Source organism: Tamandua tetradactyla, chromosome 18 (genome assembly GCF_023851605.1).
Source record: "Tamandua tetradactyla isolate mTamTet1 chromosome 18, mTamTet1.pri, whole genome shotgun sequence".
NCBI classification, from domain to species: domain Eukaryota; kingdom Metazoa; phylum Chordata; class Mammalia; order Pilosa; family Myrmecophagidae; genus Tamandua; species Tamandua tetradactyla.
Window position 1 is genome coordinate 7,911,819 of NC_135344.1, and position 17,716 is coordinate 7,929,534.

General features: G+C 47.7%; 1 protein-coding gene across 3 annotated transcripts in view; it reads right to left on the reverse strand.

The window, feature by feature from the left end:
- Window positions 1–311: 311 nt before the first annotated feature.
- CNDP1 (carnosine dipeptidase 1) overlaps window positions 312–17,716 on the reverse strand; it is a 46,556-nt gene continuing 29,151 nt past the window's right edge. For all 3 annotated transcript variants that reach the window (XM_077135220.1, XM_077135221.1, XM_077135222.1), the window contains exons 7-12: window positions 17,212–17,296; window positions 8,497–8,657; window positions 7,302–7,466; window positions 5,361–5,502; window positions 2,633–2,780; window positions 312–2,212 (exon numbers count right to left, since the gene is read on the reverse strand). In XM_077135220.1, coding sequence (XP_076991335.1) covers window positions 2,119–2,212; window positions 2,633–2,780; window positions 5,361–5,502; window positions 7,302–7,466; window positions 8,497–8,657; window positions 17,212–17,296 — 795 coding nt within the window. In that variant the 3' untranslated portion in view covers window positions 312–2,118. The remainder of the gene's footprint in view (window positions 2,213–2,632; window positions 2,781–5,360; window positions 5,503–7,301; window positions 7,467–8,496; window positions 8,658–17,211; window positions 17,297–17,716) is intronic.

The following is a 17,716-nucleotide window of genomic DNA, read 5'->3' on the forward strand; positions in this document are numbered from 1 at the left end:
GGCCAAAAACTGGGAAGGTTTATCTCACCCCTCTGATTGTAACCAACTTGGTTGAAACCAGACTTCTGGCTCATGGCAGGGCCTGTGTGGGGCACACGGCCTGGGGCCCAAAGGAAAATCTGGATGAAACTCTTGACAGCCCAACAGCCCCTTGTCACCCTGGGTGGCATGAAACCATGGGCTCTAAAGTTAGATGTTGTAGGGTTGAAATCTCGTAGGTTCTGCAACCTCAATAGCTGTGTGTTCTCTTCCCATTATTTCCTAGTAGCATTTGAATAATTAACTGAGACTGCTGGTCTCAGAGAGATTCAGCAGGAATAAGGATCAGTGAACGCATTTTATTTTTAGTGACTTCTTAAAACTCATGTTCCATTGCTCAGAAATGGTTACAATATATTTATAGTAAATTTTTGTTAATTGACTAATGTGAACACTCCTTATAAAATATAAATCGACATTAAGTTTTTAGCGTCTGTGTTCACTGTTAGTATTTGGGAACTTTGCCAAACACAGTCACCGGGGTTCAGCACAATCCAAAAATGTCACAAAATCCAGGGTTATTTAGTGAGCACAAACTGCTTTAGAACAGACTAGCAAACCCCTACCAATAGAAAACAAACATCATTTGATACTCTCTGACATCAAGGAAGAAGTGGTGTGTAAATAAAATTTAATTAAATAATTGAATAAAAATAAATTTAATTTTTGAAAGATATCTTCCACAATTCCAAAGGACAAGAGCAGGAGGAAGAAGGGGAGTATAGCAGTGGCTTGAGGTCTCCTGCTTTCCAAGCAGACGTTGAATGCAATCCTTCATGAACCCGCCCCGTGAGGCTGCGCCAGCCATTGGACCACCTGTCCCATTGCGGTGGCTGGCTGGGTTTGGGGTAAGCTGAATTACTGACTCCCGAGGCCCGGCATGTCAGGTGTGGCACAGCAAGTTTTAAACTGGTATTTCAAGAACCAAAAGGCAGATAGGAAAAAGTTGAAGGCAAATATGTTGTGCTTGGTTTGTATTTGGAATCCGAAGAAAATATTTTTAATAAATCCCCATATTCTTCTCCATTAATGTGATTTAATGAATTTATAAAGATGGAACTGATTTGTTTGCATACACTCAACTGTAAAAAATTACTTTTCTAAAAAAAATTTAGATCAACAAATCCAGTCAAGCCAAACACGATGGTTAACTAAAATGATTAATGGATGCAGCGGTAGCTAATGGCTTTCATTTTAAAATGTGCTACTGATGTCAGGGTTGATTAGTTCTCTATCTAAAACTGATGCTATTAAAAGCCATGGGCAATTTAGAGGCAGTTAGTCTGAGTAAAATTCCAGTGGGGTATGAGGAATTCAATCAGGAGTGACACTGCTGGAGTGGCATTACATGGCTTAGAGTGGGAGCGGATTTCTCCTGCCGGGGCAGGGTGCGGGAAGGGTGGCATCAGGTGGCAGCCATGGAGCAAAGTTAAAGAAGCTTGGGGGAAAAAACATCTTTGCATGAGGAGTCCCAAGTGACACGAGGATATTAATATTGATCATTTCAGCTACAGAACTTTTGAAGAAGCAGGAAAAATAAATGAGGGGGAGGCAAGAAGTTAGTACAGTAGCATGCTTTATAACTCCTCTAAAAATGAGTCCATGGGGAAATCGCTGCAGTCAGCGGTAGAGATCAACATTTTTATTAATAATATAAAAGGTCTGTGTGGTAAAAAAAAAAACAAAAAAAGGGTTTTGTAAGTTGGATGGAATGATTATGTCATGAAAGCAAACGAGTGATTTTGCCAATAGAATGACAAGGTGAGAGTCTAACTAACTGAAGAGTAACTAATTGAAGACTTGTCCTCTTGTACACAAACGTTAGAATGAATCCAGTCCTGAGGCTGCTGCAGTGGGATCTGGGGAAGTTCAGCTGCTGAAGGAAGCTGTGACTTCCAGAAGGGGTGTGATTAAGGTACATTAAAGCACTCCCAATGTCTGTACTGTTAAACTGTTTTGTTATTGGTCCAGAGAACCCAAGACAAATTTTAAATGGGAGAGAAAACATACTTTACTGCAGAGAAAATACTCTGAGTATTTAGACTCTGTTCCTATGTAGGGGAAAGTATCTGTCAGTGGTCAGATCTGATCTGGAAAGCTGTTATTATAATGCAGCTTAGCCATCTCTAGGAAAAAGGCAGCAAATAACTTGGATCCCTTTATGTAGTTCCACCTAATGAAAGAAAAAAACAAAAAGAAATTTTGTTGTTTACATACAAATGAAGGAGAAAAATTAGCCTACCATTTAAAGTATCAAATACAAATTCGTCTAAAGTGTTTACCGTCCGATTCTGAGTACCTAGTATGAAAGGCAGTTGGTAAGTTCAGTGTGAAATAACATCACTGCCGACAGGGTTCAGTCCTGGACTCAAATGCACAATGTCCGTTTTACTTGGTTTCTTACCGTTGGCATGGCACAGATGTCAGAGTCTTGGTTTTTACTGGTCTAGAAGTCTTAGGAGATTCATATAATCTTCCAATAAGGTATATACCCGCCATTCCTACATATCCTTTAAAACCGTATCCTCCATTCTTACGTACATAGGACGGGCAAGGCAGGTGTGGAGAAGCTGGGGCGCCGGAGCCAGCTCACCTGTTGATTTTCTCCTGCTGACAGTGCTCGCCATCGTCCACGGCTCCCAGCGGAAGCATCAGCACACTCTTCTGGACGGTGTCCTGGAAAACTCTGGCAACTGGAATGGTTGACCCATCCCTGATCATATCAGGTTCTGTTCCAAACACTGGAGCACAGGAAAAGAAGATGTTTCAATAGAATAAGGACAAGACAATGCAAGTAATCTCTTCAAATGTAGGGTTTGCTTTTTCTTTATTTTTCCTTTTGTTAAATTTTTAATTTAATTTAATTTAATTTACCATTAGATCTGGTGCTTGGGCTATGTAAGCCCCTTTACATCATGGAATTTGTGTCCTACAAAAGCTAGTAGAGTCAAAAAGAAAACTGCAACTGCTTTCTTTACAATTCCCTACCTTTAAAAATATTTTAAATAAAATTTTAATTTTGAACTAAATTTAGAATTTCAGAAACTTGAAGAAATTGTACAGTTCCCTTATCTCCTTTACACTACTATCCCCAATGTTCATAGCTTCTATAACCATTGTACGATTATCAAAAACCCACTGAAGAAATTCCAAATAAAGCCAGGCTGTCTTCCCTACTTCTGGAAAAGCACTTTGTGGATAGACCTATAGGCTGGAACTGGATTTCTGGTGTGTTTTTGTAATGTCATGAAGTAAGCTCAGCTCTAGGAAGCTCACCAGGGGAAATCCCACGGAAACGGTTTTGGATTTGCATCAGCCAGGCACCCCAGGGGTGGGCTCAGGGTGAGCTGGACCACATGGGTGGGAAAATGGAAGACCCAAATCCACAGGAGGGTGGAGTCAGGGGTAAAAATTCAGCAAGCAAGGACACGTGAGTGGACACACACACGCTCTCCCACCCCTGGAGCACAGCTCTTCCGATGCTCTGCCTTTCATACACTGGGTCTCATTTTCAGCTTCCTGCGTCAGGCAGGCCCAAGGCCATGAAAACTCAAGACTTTGTTACCAGAAAGAACAAATTCCCAGAGGGCGACCCAAGTTCAAACTGCTCACCTCTCTTTCTTTTTATCCACAGAGATTTCCCATACTTTCATGCAAATATAGCTGTACTTTTTAAGAGATGTTTTTATAAGTTGGAAACCATTTCCATGAGTTTTGCAGAAGAAAGGTTTTCACATGGTAAAAGATATACAGTTATACAATTGTCTTCAAGAATCAAGGCTACTGGAATGCAACTCAACAGCTTCAGATATTTCCCTCCAACCACTCCAATACACCATAAACTAAAAAGGGATATCTATATAATGCATAAGAATAACCTCCAGGATAACCTCCCGACTCTGTTTGAAATCTCTCAGCCACTTACACTTTATTTTGTCTCATTTCTTTCTTCCCCCTTTTGGTCAAGAAGGCTTTCTCGTTCCCAGGATTCTGGGTCCTGGCTCATCCCGGGAGTCCTGTCCCATGAAGCCAGAGAGACTTATACCCCTGGGAGTCATGTCCCCTGTAAGGGGGAGGGCAGTGAGTCCACCTGATGAGTTGGCTTAGATAGAGAGGCCACATCCAAGCAACAAAAGAGGCTCTCTAGGGGTGACTATTAGGCATAACTATCAGTAGGCTTAGCCTCTCCTTTGCAGGAATAAGCTTCACAGGGGTAAACCCCAAGATCAAGGGCTTAGCCTATTGAATTGGTTGTCCCCACTGCTTGTGAGAATATTGGGAATTCCCCGAAAAGGGAAGTTGAATATTTCCCCCTTTCTCCCCAGGCCCCCAAGAGGACTTTGCAAATACTTTTTTTATTCTCTGCCCAAATTACTCTGGGATATATTGGGACATCGCACTAACCTGTACAAACCAGCAAGATCTCACAACCTATTCAAGACTCCATGTAATTATGATGTTCGAATAAACTGATCATACAATGTAAATTAGATAATGAGAACCCAAAATATAAATTTTGCACCAAATTAACATCTCTCCTTTTGGTCTCACACAGAGGTTGAAGTTTTAAAATATGGACCACATCATCCTTTACCATGTATTCTGATTTGCCTTAGTCCTATCCAGATCAGTTTCATGCATATCTCTAGTTGAAGTCTGATCACTTTTTCAACTTTTTTTTTTTTTTAACAATTCCTGACTTTTATAGCTTCAGAGCTCTAACTCTGAGTCTCAGGTGTCACATAAATATCTGAAGTTTCAGGGAACTAGGTCATACACAAAAAGCTCAGTAAATTCAGAATTTAGAAATGACAGTTTCAGCTCCTGAACAGATGTGACTGCTGTAAGAGCTTACAGTCTAGGAACCTTTATAATAGGCCCCAATCTGACAACGCGTGCTCTCAACTACAATCCTCTCAGTTTGCATATTCTAGTTAGTCCAAATGAGTAAGGTGTGATAATATTTGTCTTTCTGACATTTCATTCAACATACAGTACTTAAAGTTCATTCACCTGGTTGCATGTCTCAACTTCATTCTTTCCTGCAGTCCAGGCTTGAATTTGAACCCTGGCTTTGCCCCTCAGTAGCTAAGTACTTGTCTGCAGGTGGCTTCATCTACCCATCTGAACAATGGGGAAGTTCTTGGGAGGATCACATGACATGATGCACACAAAGTGCCAGAGCTGGCACGCAGAACAGAGCTCATGTAAGAAGAGCCAATGGCTGCGTTTCACATGTGCCTGCTGTATTCATGCCCCATCGGGTACCAGCCCTTGGTCCCACCTGGAAACTGGAATATCAAAATGGCTTAAGATCAAACCTGTTTTGATTGCTCTTTTTGCTGCAATATACTGCTTATCTTTGATATCTGCGATCCATGGTTGTAATCCCAAAACCATAGAAACCATCATCTGGTTGGAACTGTTTCTTTTGGAGAATATTCCTTCAAGATGCTGCTTCACCTAGAAGGTAACATATCGCAACAGTGAGAGAAAACACCGTTTCACTCTCATGTAATGAACATCAAGAAATGACAGAAACCCTCTCCTGACAACTTCAAGCACTGTGGATTTTACCTTAGTTCTGCCAGAGGAGATTGTATAATGTGGGCATCATCTTCATCACTAAAGGCAGAAAGTTCTGGGCTTCACCGAGGGGAGTGGGAGAGCCACTTGCCGCTGTCCACCCACTAACCCTATACCCTACTGTCTTCGTTTGCTAAGGCTGTCGGGGAGCACCAGACACGGACTGGCTTTTATAAAGGGGGTTTAATTAGTTACAAATTTATAGTTCTTCAGAGGAAAGACAGGTAGCTTTCTTCTGGGCTCCTCTGTCCCATGGGAAGGCACACGGCATTGTCTGCTGCCCGCCCCTCCCGCCTTCTGGGTTCCAGCAGCTTTCCCCAGGGCGGTTCCTTTCTGCACCTTTGAAAGTCTGGGTCTGAGCCGGAGCTGGGCTCTGAGCTGCATTGCGCTGGGCTATGCTGGGCTCCATGGAGCTGTCCAGGGCTGTTTCTCTCTCTTCTGACCTCTCCTTTTTGGCCTCACTCATTGTGGAAGGCACTCCCTTAGCTGACCGCAGATGTCATCAGCCTTAGATGAAGTTCACATACTGATGCTTTAAGACCACAGCAACAGGACTACTGGGCGCCATCACCTGGCCAGTGGACACCTGACCCTAACTACTACACTTACAGTCCCCAGTCCTGCCCCCACCTCATTCTTACCACCTTGACTGAGACAGAAGAGGTATTTGATTAATGTTGTTGAAAATTATGAGACATAGTACAATATGACTTCTCAATTTGAATATCTCTCTTTTTGGATGGTTCAGTACCTTAATGAATATTTTGGGAACATAAAGCATTTGGGAAATTTCTGAAAAATGGGTGCAACTCCAAGTTAAACTGTGAGGGAGCCTGGTTTCTTAGGATCCTTCTCTTTCGCAATTTGCTCCTTTCCAGATACAACCAAGGAAATTCTCCAGGCAAAAACTCTGAAATATTTCTTCTATTCATTCCTTCAACAATTGTTTGTTGAGCACCTATCATGAGCTGGAGACTTCTAAGTGCTGGGGATATGGGTCTGGATTTATGTTGTGGGAAAGAGGGATAATCCATGGAGAAGGAAAGAAGGAAAGAAGAGGATGGGAGTGAGGGAAGAAGAAGAAGGAAAGAAAGGAGGAAGGGAAGCTACTTTGAAGTGTAATTAGTGCTGAGAAGGCCACAAAAGAGGAAACAGGAGAGAGAGTGAGAAGGGGTGGAGTGACGTATTTCTTCACTTTAGCTCATTCTCTGCGAGTCTACTTTCTGTTTTTCTAACTCACGGTAAGCTGAGGATAGGTTGGTAATTTTATATATAATTCCTTCCAGATAACATCTTCATTAAAATAGCTGCTTCTACAGTGGTGATTTTGGACATCCTGAAAAAATAATAACTGGGCTTATTAATATGTTCTAACCTGATCCAACTGTAGGCAGATATCTACTCCAGCTACGTGTAAAACCTCTCTTGCCTATGTATTTTCCATTTAATTTTTATAAATTTCCTATCATTTTTTCTCCAAGTGGTAATTCATCTGACCACTATAGCTGCATAAAATTGAGGAAAGATTTTTACTCAATGAAAATACTTGTTTTTTAACTTGGTTCCAGTCCTTTTGTATTAAAAACGATGATGGCAGTGAGCTAACGAATGACCTGCAGGGTGGCCCAGGCAGTCAGGGAGGCCGCTGCTGGGCGGCGTGGCAGGGAACGTGTTACCTGCTTCTCCACCATGGACAGATCCATGTGCGGGACCAGGCGGATTGAAAACTTCCCCACAACGCGACCAGGAATGACTGTTTTAGCTCCAGGCTCATCGAATGCGCCCTCAATCCCGTGAATGGACAGGGACGGGTACCTCCAGAGATGCATTAGAAGTTCCTCCTGCGTTTATAAGATAATATCATGCAAAGAGTACTCAGTTAAAACTCAGCTGAATTGTATTGCTTGTAGCACCAATTCCAGTACCTCTAAGATGCTGTTCACGTAAATTAATTATCACGTAATTACTTAGTCACGCCTGAGCTAAGAATACAAGCATGGACTTTTCCCCCAGGACCCAGCATCCTGCCTGGACACCACGGACAGAGGCCGCTCTTTGCCCGAGCTCTGCAGTTTGCCATTAACAGAGGCAAAAGCGCCCTTCCAAAGATTTGAGTCCCACCACATTCCTATCCTCCATCGTGGCCGTGTGATTTGTACATCGTATGTGTTTTCTTATTCAGAAGACCTCAAGGCGCCCCACAGGCATGGGAACCCGTGTTCTTTCTTGGTTTGGCCATTTCGGCTGTCACAGGCTAGCCCTGGAATGCTTCTCCTCACAGCATCTCTGTCTCCTAGCACCTCCCCAGGAACCACCCACAGCCACCAAATGCATCACAGGCAAGCGAAGAGAAGGCGGAGTAGAGAAAAGGTAAAAATTCTCAGTTTTCCCACTAATGAAGCTGCTATGTGGTTGTAACAGCACCTACTAAAGCTTTTGGCTCTGGGTTGACTTATGATGTGGGGGCCATGAGGTGGGAACTCGCAGATCAGCCCCTAATGCTCTTAGTTTTATCTGGAAAAACAAACAGTCAGTGGTCTTGGGGCTGGTATGGCCGGACCACCCTCCGTCTTTATGCAGGTAGGAAGCCAGCTCCCCTCCGGAGGCTGTGGGGGGCTGAGCTCAGGAAGGGGCTTTGGAAAATCCTGTCTGATGCTGCACAATGAGACAGAGGCAGGTGCCTGAGCCTGGGCCAGGCAGGCCCAGGAGAGGGGTGGTTGAAATGGGCCATGCCAAGCACCCTCCCGCCCCCAGAAGAAATCTATCTGGGAATTGACATCTGCCTTGTGTTCTCAGAGGCTCAAATTAGCACCAGACGATAAATTAGGCCACGGGAAAATATGATTTATTGCTGCATGCATGTGACCCTACCTTGGTATCAAACAGAAATCTCTCGACCTGGCAGCTGTTCCAGTATTCCTCAAGGTCCAGATCGATGACCTCGTACAGCCTCCTTTCCTCTTCTGTGAGAGGGGCCACGTCATCGTAGATTCCGGGGATCAGAATCCGGCCCGATGGGCCCATGAGGCTGCCTGCAAGTGCACGTGGGAATCAACGCCGTGTGGGTTCGGGCCGGGCTGCTGGCCCCAGGGGTGCCCCGGCCACGGCTTGTGGCGGAGCTGGTCACCGTGGCCCGAGTCACGGGCGGCGTCCATACCCAGAGGTGATGGGCAGAGAAAGCACAGGTCTCTGCGTCACCACCCAGATGCAGCCGGGGCGAAAAGCACATGAGGCTGAGTAAATTAAAGTGAGTCTGACCTACTTGTGTCTCACTCACGTTCTCAAGCCTATCCTCTGCTGCGTAGACAGAGTCCCTTCTAGCGTCACCTTACCTGAGTCAGGGAGTAATACTTGTTCATTACAGCTATGTACACACATGCACAGCTGAGAAACTAAAAATCTCCAAAATTCCTCCTTGGTGCCTCTCTCCCACACTCAGGAAAATAATGTATAACAAGTATTCATCTCGAGCCAAAAGCATGAAATCCAGAGACAGAAATCAGGACCACAGAAACCTCAACAGTGAGGAAGCAGATACACCCTTCTGTTCACTGTGGAAGAGTCTGGGGATCAATAAGAATGGAAAAAACCATCAGTGACTGGCAATAAAAGAACCAGAGGTTGAGATTTCATAAGCACTGCTCACTATCTTGAGAAAATACTTAGCGAAGAAAAACAATGCAACCAGCAAGCAGACTAATGTAAGTGACGGAAAAATGTTTTCCCAGCAGCAGAATGAATCCTCAGTCCATCTGGGGACGTGCACTCAGGTAAAGACACTTCATAAATACATGCCGCATAGCCTTAATAGGGTAAAAACCAGACAAAGCAGGGGAAGACAGCTGTAACGCTGCACTCTATTTTCAAACCTTTTGGTAAAAGCAAGCATTTATGAAGCCTCATCCACACGCATCACCCAGCAAGGGGACGCCCACCCTGTTGAAGGTACCGTGTTAACCCTGAGGGTACACAGGTGCACGCAAGGGAACGCCCGCCCTGTCACAGGTACCATGTTAACCCTGAGGGCAGCAGGTACATGTGTCCTGCCCTCCCTTAGAGGAGCACACGGCCTCTGACCACATTGGGCTAAACAAGTGTGAGCCCCCGAGAGCAGCACACATCTGTTCTGGCGAAGGTGGACGCCCTCCCCAAACCCCGTGGGGCCTGCACGGCGTGGCAGCACTCTGGAGGAACGCCTAGAGAGCCAAGCCCTGAGGTCTGTGTCTGGGTGGAGCGATGCAAAGGGGGCCCTGACCGTTCTGCTTTTAACCACCTCCCCTGGTTTCCCACAGCACTGAGCCCACTTCTGCAGCCCTTTGGGACAGCACTGCAGACTGGTGTGCATGGATCTGTCCCCAGTGGGTCCCACGTTATTGAATTCCCTGCATTCAGCCCAATAAGTTACACTGCGTATTAAATAAACAATCCAAGCCTGTTAGTAAAATTCACGTCCAGAGAGAAGTTGGGAGCTGAATGATTGGGACTGGCCGTCCTCCCTCACCAAAGTAAAAATAGAAACATAAAAACACCACCAATAAGGGTGCACGGGTGGTTCAGAGGCAGAACGCTCACCTTTCATGTGGGAGACCCGGGTTCAATTCCCGGACCATGCACCCCCCAAAAAAATCACCACCAATAAACAATTGCCGAGTCTCCTCTTTAGTTGAGGCCCCTACACTTCTGGTGATGACGGTTCTTTATGTGAGGTCCCCAGCCACAGAGATGAGAAAGACAAAACTGCTCACAGCCAGCAGGACACGAGGTCAGGGAGCACAGATGGGGCAACGTGGCCAGCACTGAGAGAAGAATCAGCTGATCCCAGAGCACAGGCGCATGAGCAAGGAAGCCTGCTGCGTGTGCACCCAGAGTTAAGAATTAGCAAATAATGATGATCCCTGAATCCTTAGGTAAAGCTCTTCTTATTCACTAGTGAATTAGAATAGCCAGAAGGACGTACCTGAAATCTCTGAACTGCAGCCCAGCTTCCTAGACCTCTGACAATGACTGTACAACTGTAAAGCCTTTATCTTGTGGTTGTAAAAACCTTGGGCTGGCCCCACTTGTAGCCCCTCATCCTGTTTTTCAACTTGAGATCACATAGGACAGCTCCTAATGTTTATAATGGAAGGCCTTGAATCAGCCCGGAAACAACCTACCCACCCCTAAACTATCTTAGTTCACAAAGCCAGAACTAATCAAAACTCGCCAGCCTGGCATGTGCAGTAGCTTAAACTTAACCTATAAGTGACCTGTACATCATTATAATACTAAAAATCATGCCCATTGTCATATCATGGCCACCATGTTCTTATATGCAGTTTGTGACTAAGCACGTAATCAAACTTGCTCAATAATCAGAGTACTTTAATCTAGTCATCTCCAACCAGTACAGTCATTATCCCAAAACCTGCCCATCCTTCGATATATAAAACTGTCAGGGTGTGCCGATTTGAAATTATGTACTACAGAAAAGCCATGTCTTAATCCCAAGCCAATCTTGTAGGAGCAGCCATTTATTTTAATCCTGATTCAACAATGTAGGTCGGAATCTTTTAATTAGATTATCTCCATGGAGATGTGACACACCCAATTATGGGTATTACCTTTGATTAGATGGAGATGTGATTCCACCCATTCCAGGTGGGTCTTGATTAGATTCCTGGAATCCTTTAAAAGAGGAAACATTTCTCCAGGACTGAGCCTGCTTGTGCCTCAGAGCTGACAGAAACTTCAGAGCAGAGCTGGCACAGATGCCAACACGTGGAGAACAGAGACACAGATGTCTGGAGATGCTTGGAGCCCAACAGACATTGCCGTGAGATGTTAAGCAAGCCAGAACCTGGAGAGATCCAAGGGAAGCCAAGAGATGAAAGCCAGCCCAGGAGAAGCAAAGTGAGGAACCCCCACAGGAACAGAGGCTGAAAGCAAGGGAGCCCTGGAGCAAGGGACCAGTAGTGCCTTCCCAGCTGCCAGAGGCGTGGCAGACACATCGACCTTCCTTGAATTAAGGTATCTTTCCCTGGATGCTTTCATTTGGACACTTTTACTTCCTTAGAACTGTAAACTTCTGACTTACTAAATTCCCCTTTATAAAAGCCATTCCATTCCTGGCATATCGCATTCCAGCAGCTTACTAACTAGAACACAGGGTTACTACAGTTTAGGGAGACAGATTTTTGAGCCAAAGGCCATCTCAGCTCGTGCTTCATGCTCAGCAATAAACTCTCTCTTTGAAACCCGCAGTCTCAGGACTTGGACAGTGAGTGTGTGGAGCAGAGAACCCCTCACTTTTGGTGGGAATCACGTGGGATGGGTACGGGGGAAAGCCTGGCCACCAGGAGGCATTTCAGTCAGCCTTGAGGGCAGGGCAGGGCACGGTGGGAGCAGCCCTAGCAGAGAGAACATTCATGGCACTTCTGGCCATGAGATGTTAAGAAAGCCGGAGCCTGGAGAGAGCCAAGGGAATCTGGTATTTTTGACAAAGAGATGGGTGTACTACAGGCACCAAAATCAGAGCACGGGCGAGCAGCCGCGGGCTCGGCACCCACACTGTGAAATGGAATGCGATCTTTCCCCGCTGGAGCAATGAGGAGATGTGGAGTGGAGGGGCACAGATTCAGAGACCCTCAGCAAAGTAGGAGGTGGTTTAAGGAGAGTTGGCTTTACACGCACTCAGTCCACTTCGCCAGGAAAGCTGCTTGTGCCTCAGTTCTTGGAATACTTCTAAATTGTGGATTCAATTTTCTCAGGATGTGAAGCCGCCTTCCCAGCTGCTGGCTCAGGAGGAGGGCCAGCGAACACACATCCTGACAGGAGAGAAATATTATTTCCTCATCCTCCTTTGTCTTTTAATTAACTCACAGAGAAATCTGATTAGAGAGAGCTATCGAGAGCCTCTCAGTAAATTCTGCCCTAACTGAAAACCATCGCCAAGCATGGGTAATGGGAAAACACTGATGTATGTGCTATTCAGAAATAATTCTGCTTTGCATAGCCTATTTTCAGTACTTCTTTGCTCTCGTTCTTTAATATTGAGTGCATCTGCCTGAAAACAAGATACATAAGAGGCCATCTCCCCCACTGCCCATTTCCCACTTGAAATCATAAGCTGCTGAACGTGATATAATTTCCCAGCAACCCAAGCAGCTGTGCTGGGTCTGACCTCGGGAAACAAATGGGGGACAGAGGGTGTTGCCTTTGAAAACTGCCTAAAGGAAATGCAATTTTCAACCTGCAGGAGTCATCTTGGAATTTCAATATTTTAAATCATAACCAAGATTGGATGCTTATAAAAATGCCCTTGGCTCGTGGTCCTTTATAGCTTTTTGAGAGTGCAGGGAGTAGGAAACTGCAAAGAGGAAACCAGAGGGTGGAGTTCTGCTTGTAGATATGAGTGTCCCCGCCCCTGCCCATCACAGCCCCCACCCTCCAGTACTATCTTTTCAGCCTCTCCTAAGAGGGGGTACTTATTTGATTTCACTTTGTATCCCCCTGTTGGCTTTTATCATGCATTGTATTGTATACAAGTAGTGCTCAATAGCTGTTCATTACTTGTTGGCAATTATGACAGTCATCATGATCACCCAGATGGGGACAGGGAGGGCAGGAGCCTTGCATGTGTCCCCCCGGCAACAGGGGCTGCCATCCGGTCTCACACCCTTGGCCAGCCAGGAAAGGTGGGCACAGCCCAACTAGTGTCCCCATGACACCCCCACCTGCAGTGACACCCCCACCTGCAGTGGCACCCTCACCTGCAGCAACACCCCCACCTGCAGTGGAACCCTCACCTGCAGTGAGGCCCTCACCTGCAGTGACACCCTCACCTGCAGTGACACCCCCACCTGCAGTGACGCCCTCACCTGCAGTGGAACCCTCACCTGCAGTGACACCCTCACCTGCAGTGACACCCCCACCTGCAGTGGAACCCTCACCTGCAGTGACACCCTCACCTGCAGTAACACCCCCACCTGCAGTGACGCCCTCACCTGCAGTGGAACCCTCACCTGCAGTGACACCCCCACCTGCAGTGACACCCTCACCTGCAGTGGAACCCTCGCCTGCAGTGGCACCCTCACCTGCAGTGATGCCCTCACCTGCAGTGACACCCCCACCTGCAGTGACACCCTCACCTGCAGTGACACCCTCACCTGCAGTGGCGCCCTCACCTGCAGTGATGCCCTCACCTGCAGTGGAACCCTCACCTGCAGTGGAACCCTCACCTGCAGTGACACCCTCACCTGCAGTGGTGCCCTCACCTGCAGTGACGCCCTCACCTGCAGTGACACCCCCACCTGCAGTGGAACCCTCACCTGCAGTGACACCCCCACCTGCAGTGACACCCTCACCTGCAGTGACACCCTCACCTGCAGTGGCGCCCTCACCTGCAGTGACGCCCTCACCTGCAGTGACACCCCCACCTGCAGTGGAACCCTCACCTGCAGTGACACCCCCACCTGCAGTGACACCCTCACCTGCAGTGACACCCCCACCTGCAGTGACACCCTCACCTGCAGTGGAACCCTCACCTGCAGTGGAACCCTCACCTGCAGTGACGCCCTCACCTGCAGTGACGCCCCCACCTGCAGTGACACCCCCACCTGCAGTGACACCCTCACCTGCAGTGGAACCCTCACCTGCAGTGGAACCCTCACCTGCAGTGGTGCCCTCACCTGCAGTGACGCCCTCACCTGCAGTGACACCCCCACCTGCAGTGGAACCCTCACCTGCAGTGGCGCCCTCACCTGCAGTGACGCCCTCACCTGCAGTGGAACCCTCACCTGCAGTGATGCCCTCACCTGCAGTGACACCCTCACCTGCAGTGGAACCCTCACCTGCAGTGATGCCCTCACCTGCAGTGGAACCCTCACCTGCAGTGGCACCCTCACCTACAGTGATGCCTTCACCTGCAGTGACGCCCTCACCTACAGTGATGCCTTCACCTGCAGTGATGCCCCCACCTGCAGTGATGCCCTCACCTGCAGTGATGCCCCCACCTACAGTGGCCCTACAGAAAGACATGGGAGCGGCATGGGAGCAGCCCAGCCTAGCCCAGTGGCAGCAAATAAACTCCCCAGCGTTCAGCCCTGTGTCCACATGACAACCATCCAGAAGGTACAATTCAGAAACCATGTGTGATAGATTCAGTATCTGATTTGGTTCGAAAATTAAAGGAAGTAAAACAATGTGCTCTTGTTTTTGCAAATGACCCTGACCTGACTTTCCTTCGCAGAGCAAAACGCATCTGTGGGGCTAGATGGGATTCTATGCTTGGCTGAAGCCACACATTCTCCAAAGCCATCCCGAAGCATTCCTGCTGGGGGCATTGGGGGGACCGACGCGCACCGCTGAAGACTTGACGATGCAGTTCCAAGGGCAGAGAAAATTAATTCGGTAAAGAGAGAAGTAACCCTCTTTTTTTTTCCTAAAATATTAAACTACATACTATCTGAATTGTTCTGGAAGCCATTCAAGTGCTTTAAAGGAAAATGACTTCCCATATCCTGCCTGAAATGGTCAAGCATAGGCAATGTGGTCTAACAGCTATATTTCAGACTTTATATATACGCAGAGCACCACGAAAATAAAGAGACTGAGGACCCAGGGACGGCCCACAGCTGCCTGCCACTTGGGCCACAGGACGCAGTAGGCGGCCGGTCCCCGCCGACCCGGAAACCAGGGGCCCTTCCCTAACCCTGCACCACGGAGGCTGCACCACGGAGGCCTTGTCACCCAGAGGGACATGCGGGCATTGCATCGAAGTGCCCCTCGCTGCCAGGGTGGCCTACAGCCAGGCATCATGGGGTCCGAGGCCCATGTGATTTGAGACCTATTTTTTAAAATAATACCAAATTATGAATAACCAATGGCTGGTGTCCCTGCTGGGCCGGCAGTAGATGTGTCCCAGGCCCCAGCAGGCAGCCCCGTGCAGAGGCACCCAGGGCAGCCATGGGGGGGCGCCAGCTTGCAGCAGAGAGGGTCGTCTCTGCCTGCATGGCCAGTCCCGCACCCTGAGTAGCGGCGGGAGGCGGGAGCAGAGCCAGCGGGGATCCAGCGGCCCTGAAAGGCACAGCTGAGGGGGAGTCCCTGCCACCTGGGCTGGTCGCTCCAGGGTGGAACAGGTCATTAGTGGTCAGCAGACACCGCTGGGATCCAGCCCCAGGAGAAGCCAGCACTCCTTAACCCCATGCCACAAACAAGTCTTATACTAGCCCCCCGTAGCAAATGAGACAAGTGAGGGCCAGAGAACCGAGGTGGCTGCTCTGTGCCACACAGGACACCCCGCCACGGGCACTGCGGACCCCACGCTCCCAGCCCCTGTGGGCCCGAGGCTGGGCTGCCAGGACAGTCCCATCCAGAGCTGAGGCGCAGGGCGGCTCGGCACACTCTCATGCCACGGCCTCTTTCTGCTGCTCCCTGCCTCTTCCCTTTGGCCATCACCGTGTTCATTTAAGTCTCAAGGCCAGAGGTCATGCCAGCTCTACTAGAGTTGTGGCCATGGAGACCAGTAGTCTAAGAAGGAAGCTGGAAAAATGTCCCAGCCGGTTTGGGAATGCCCAGTACAAACACACTCACATACTTCCTACACACACACATGCACAAGCACATCTGCATGCTCATGTGCACAAACTCAAATGCTCACTCATACACACATGCATAGGCACATTCACATGAACAGCTATTCACGTGTGTGCTCTCACATGCTCACTCAGACACACACATGCACATTCACATGAACACATACTCATGTGCATGCACACTCATGCTCACTCACACATGCACGTACTCACGTGTGTGCCCTCACATGCTCACCCAAACATTCATACATGCACATACTCACACACATGTCCATGCAATTCACACAAAAAAGCACATGCACATTCATACATACACACACTCATGTACTCACATGTATGCACACACGTACTCATGTACACACATGTAAACACACACAGTGCAAACATGTGCTCCCTAATATGCACAAACACACTCACATGTGCAGCACACTCACATGCATACTCATGCAGACACCAGTAAAAACACACATGCACTCATATGCACACACATACATACTCACATGTGTTCATACAAACATGCATGTGCATACCCATGAACATGCTTACCCATACACATGCACGCTCACTCTTGAGCACATATGTGCATGCAGACTCATTCATATGTACATGTGAACACACATGAACACTCACATGTGTTCACACACTCATATGCACGCATATGCACATGAACACACACATGTGTGCACACACTCACACCAGAAGCTCCAGGAACAGTCAGAGAAGGCCTTTTGGTCTTTTGTACCCTTTGGCCTTGAGAGTGGCCTGATGTGTCAGGATATTCATAAATGACCAGGTGAATTGAGGAAGAGTTTCAGTCCAGGAAAAGAAATAACATGAACTTATAAAGAACATTTAATCAAGGAGGGAAAACAGCTAAGAGTATGGTTTTTTCTCCTATTTCAGCCACCTTCAGGGCTTGTTCAGAAATCAAGGAAGGAGATACACAGAGTCAAGGAAAACTGTATTTTCATAGAGGCCCTGATAGTAAGGCGGGAAATGAAATAAGACATACCGAGGAGGGCCACTAGGTCCGCCATGGGCTCGTTGAGGATGCCGCCAAAGGTTCCAGAGTGAAAGTCCTGGTCTCTGCACTTCACCTGCAAAGGAAGAAGGGGAGAGGGGAGGCGCTCACTGCCTTTGGACCACTAACAGTAGCTGCCTGCACGGTGGAAGGCAGTGGTCAAGCGGGTCCCTTGGGAACCACGCAGGTGATTCCACACCCGAGGCCACCCCCTGTTGTTTCTCAGACAGATGACTGTAGTCCGACCTCTCCCTTTCTTCACCGCCCACTGTTCCCTGAATTCCCAAAACTGACTTCGCTCCCCGACTGCCTCACTCACACTAGCCTATCCAGGATCACCAGGACTCCTTGGACAAATCAGTGATGTTTATTCAGATGTCTTCCTCTTGGTTTCATCCCAGACCATCCATCACCCTCTTTCTGGAAAACTTCTCCATTGGTTTTTGAGAAGCGTTCCTCTCTTTACTCTTTTCTTCACTGCAGGTCAATTCTATTT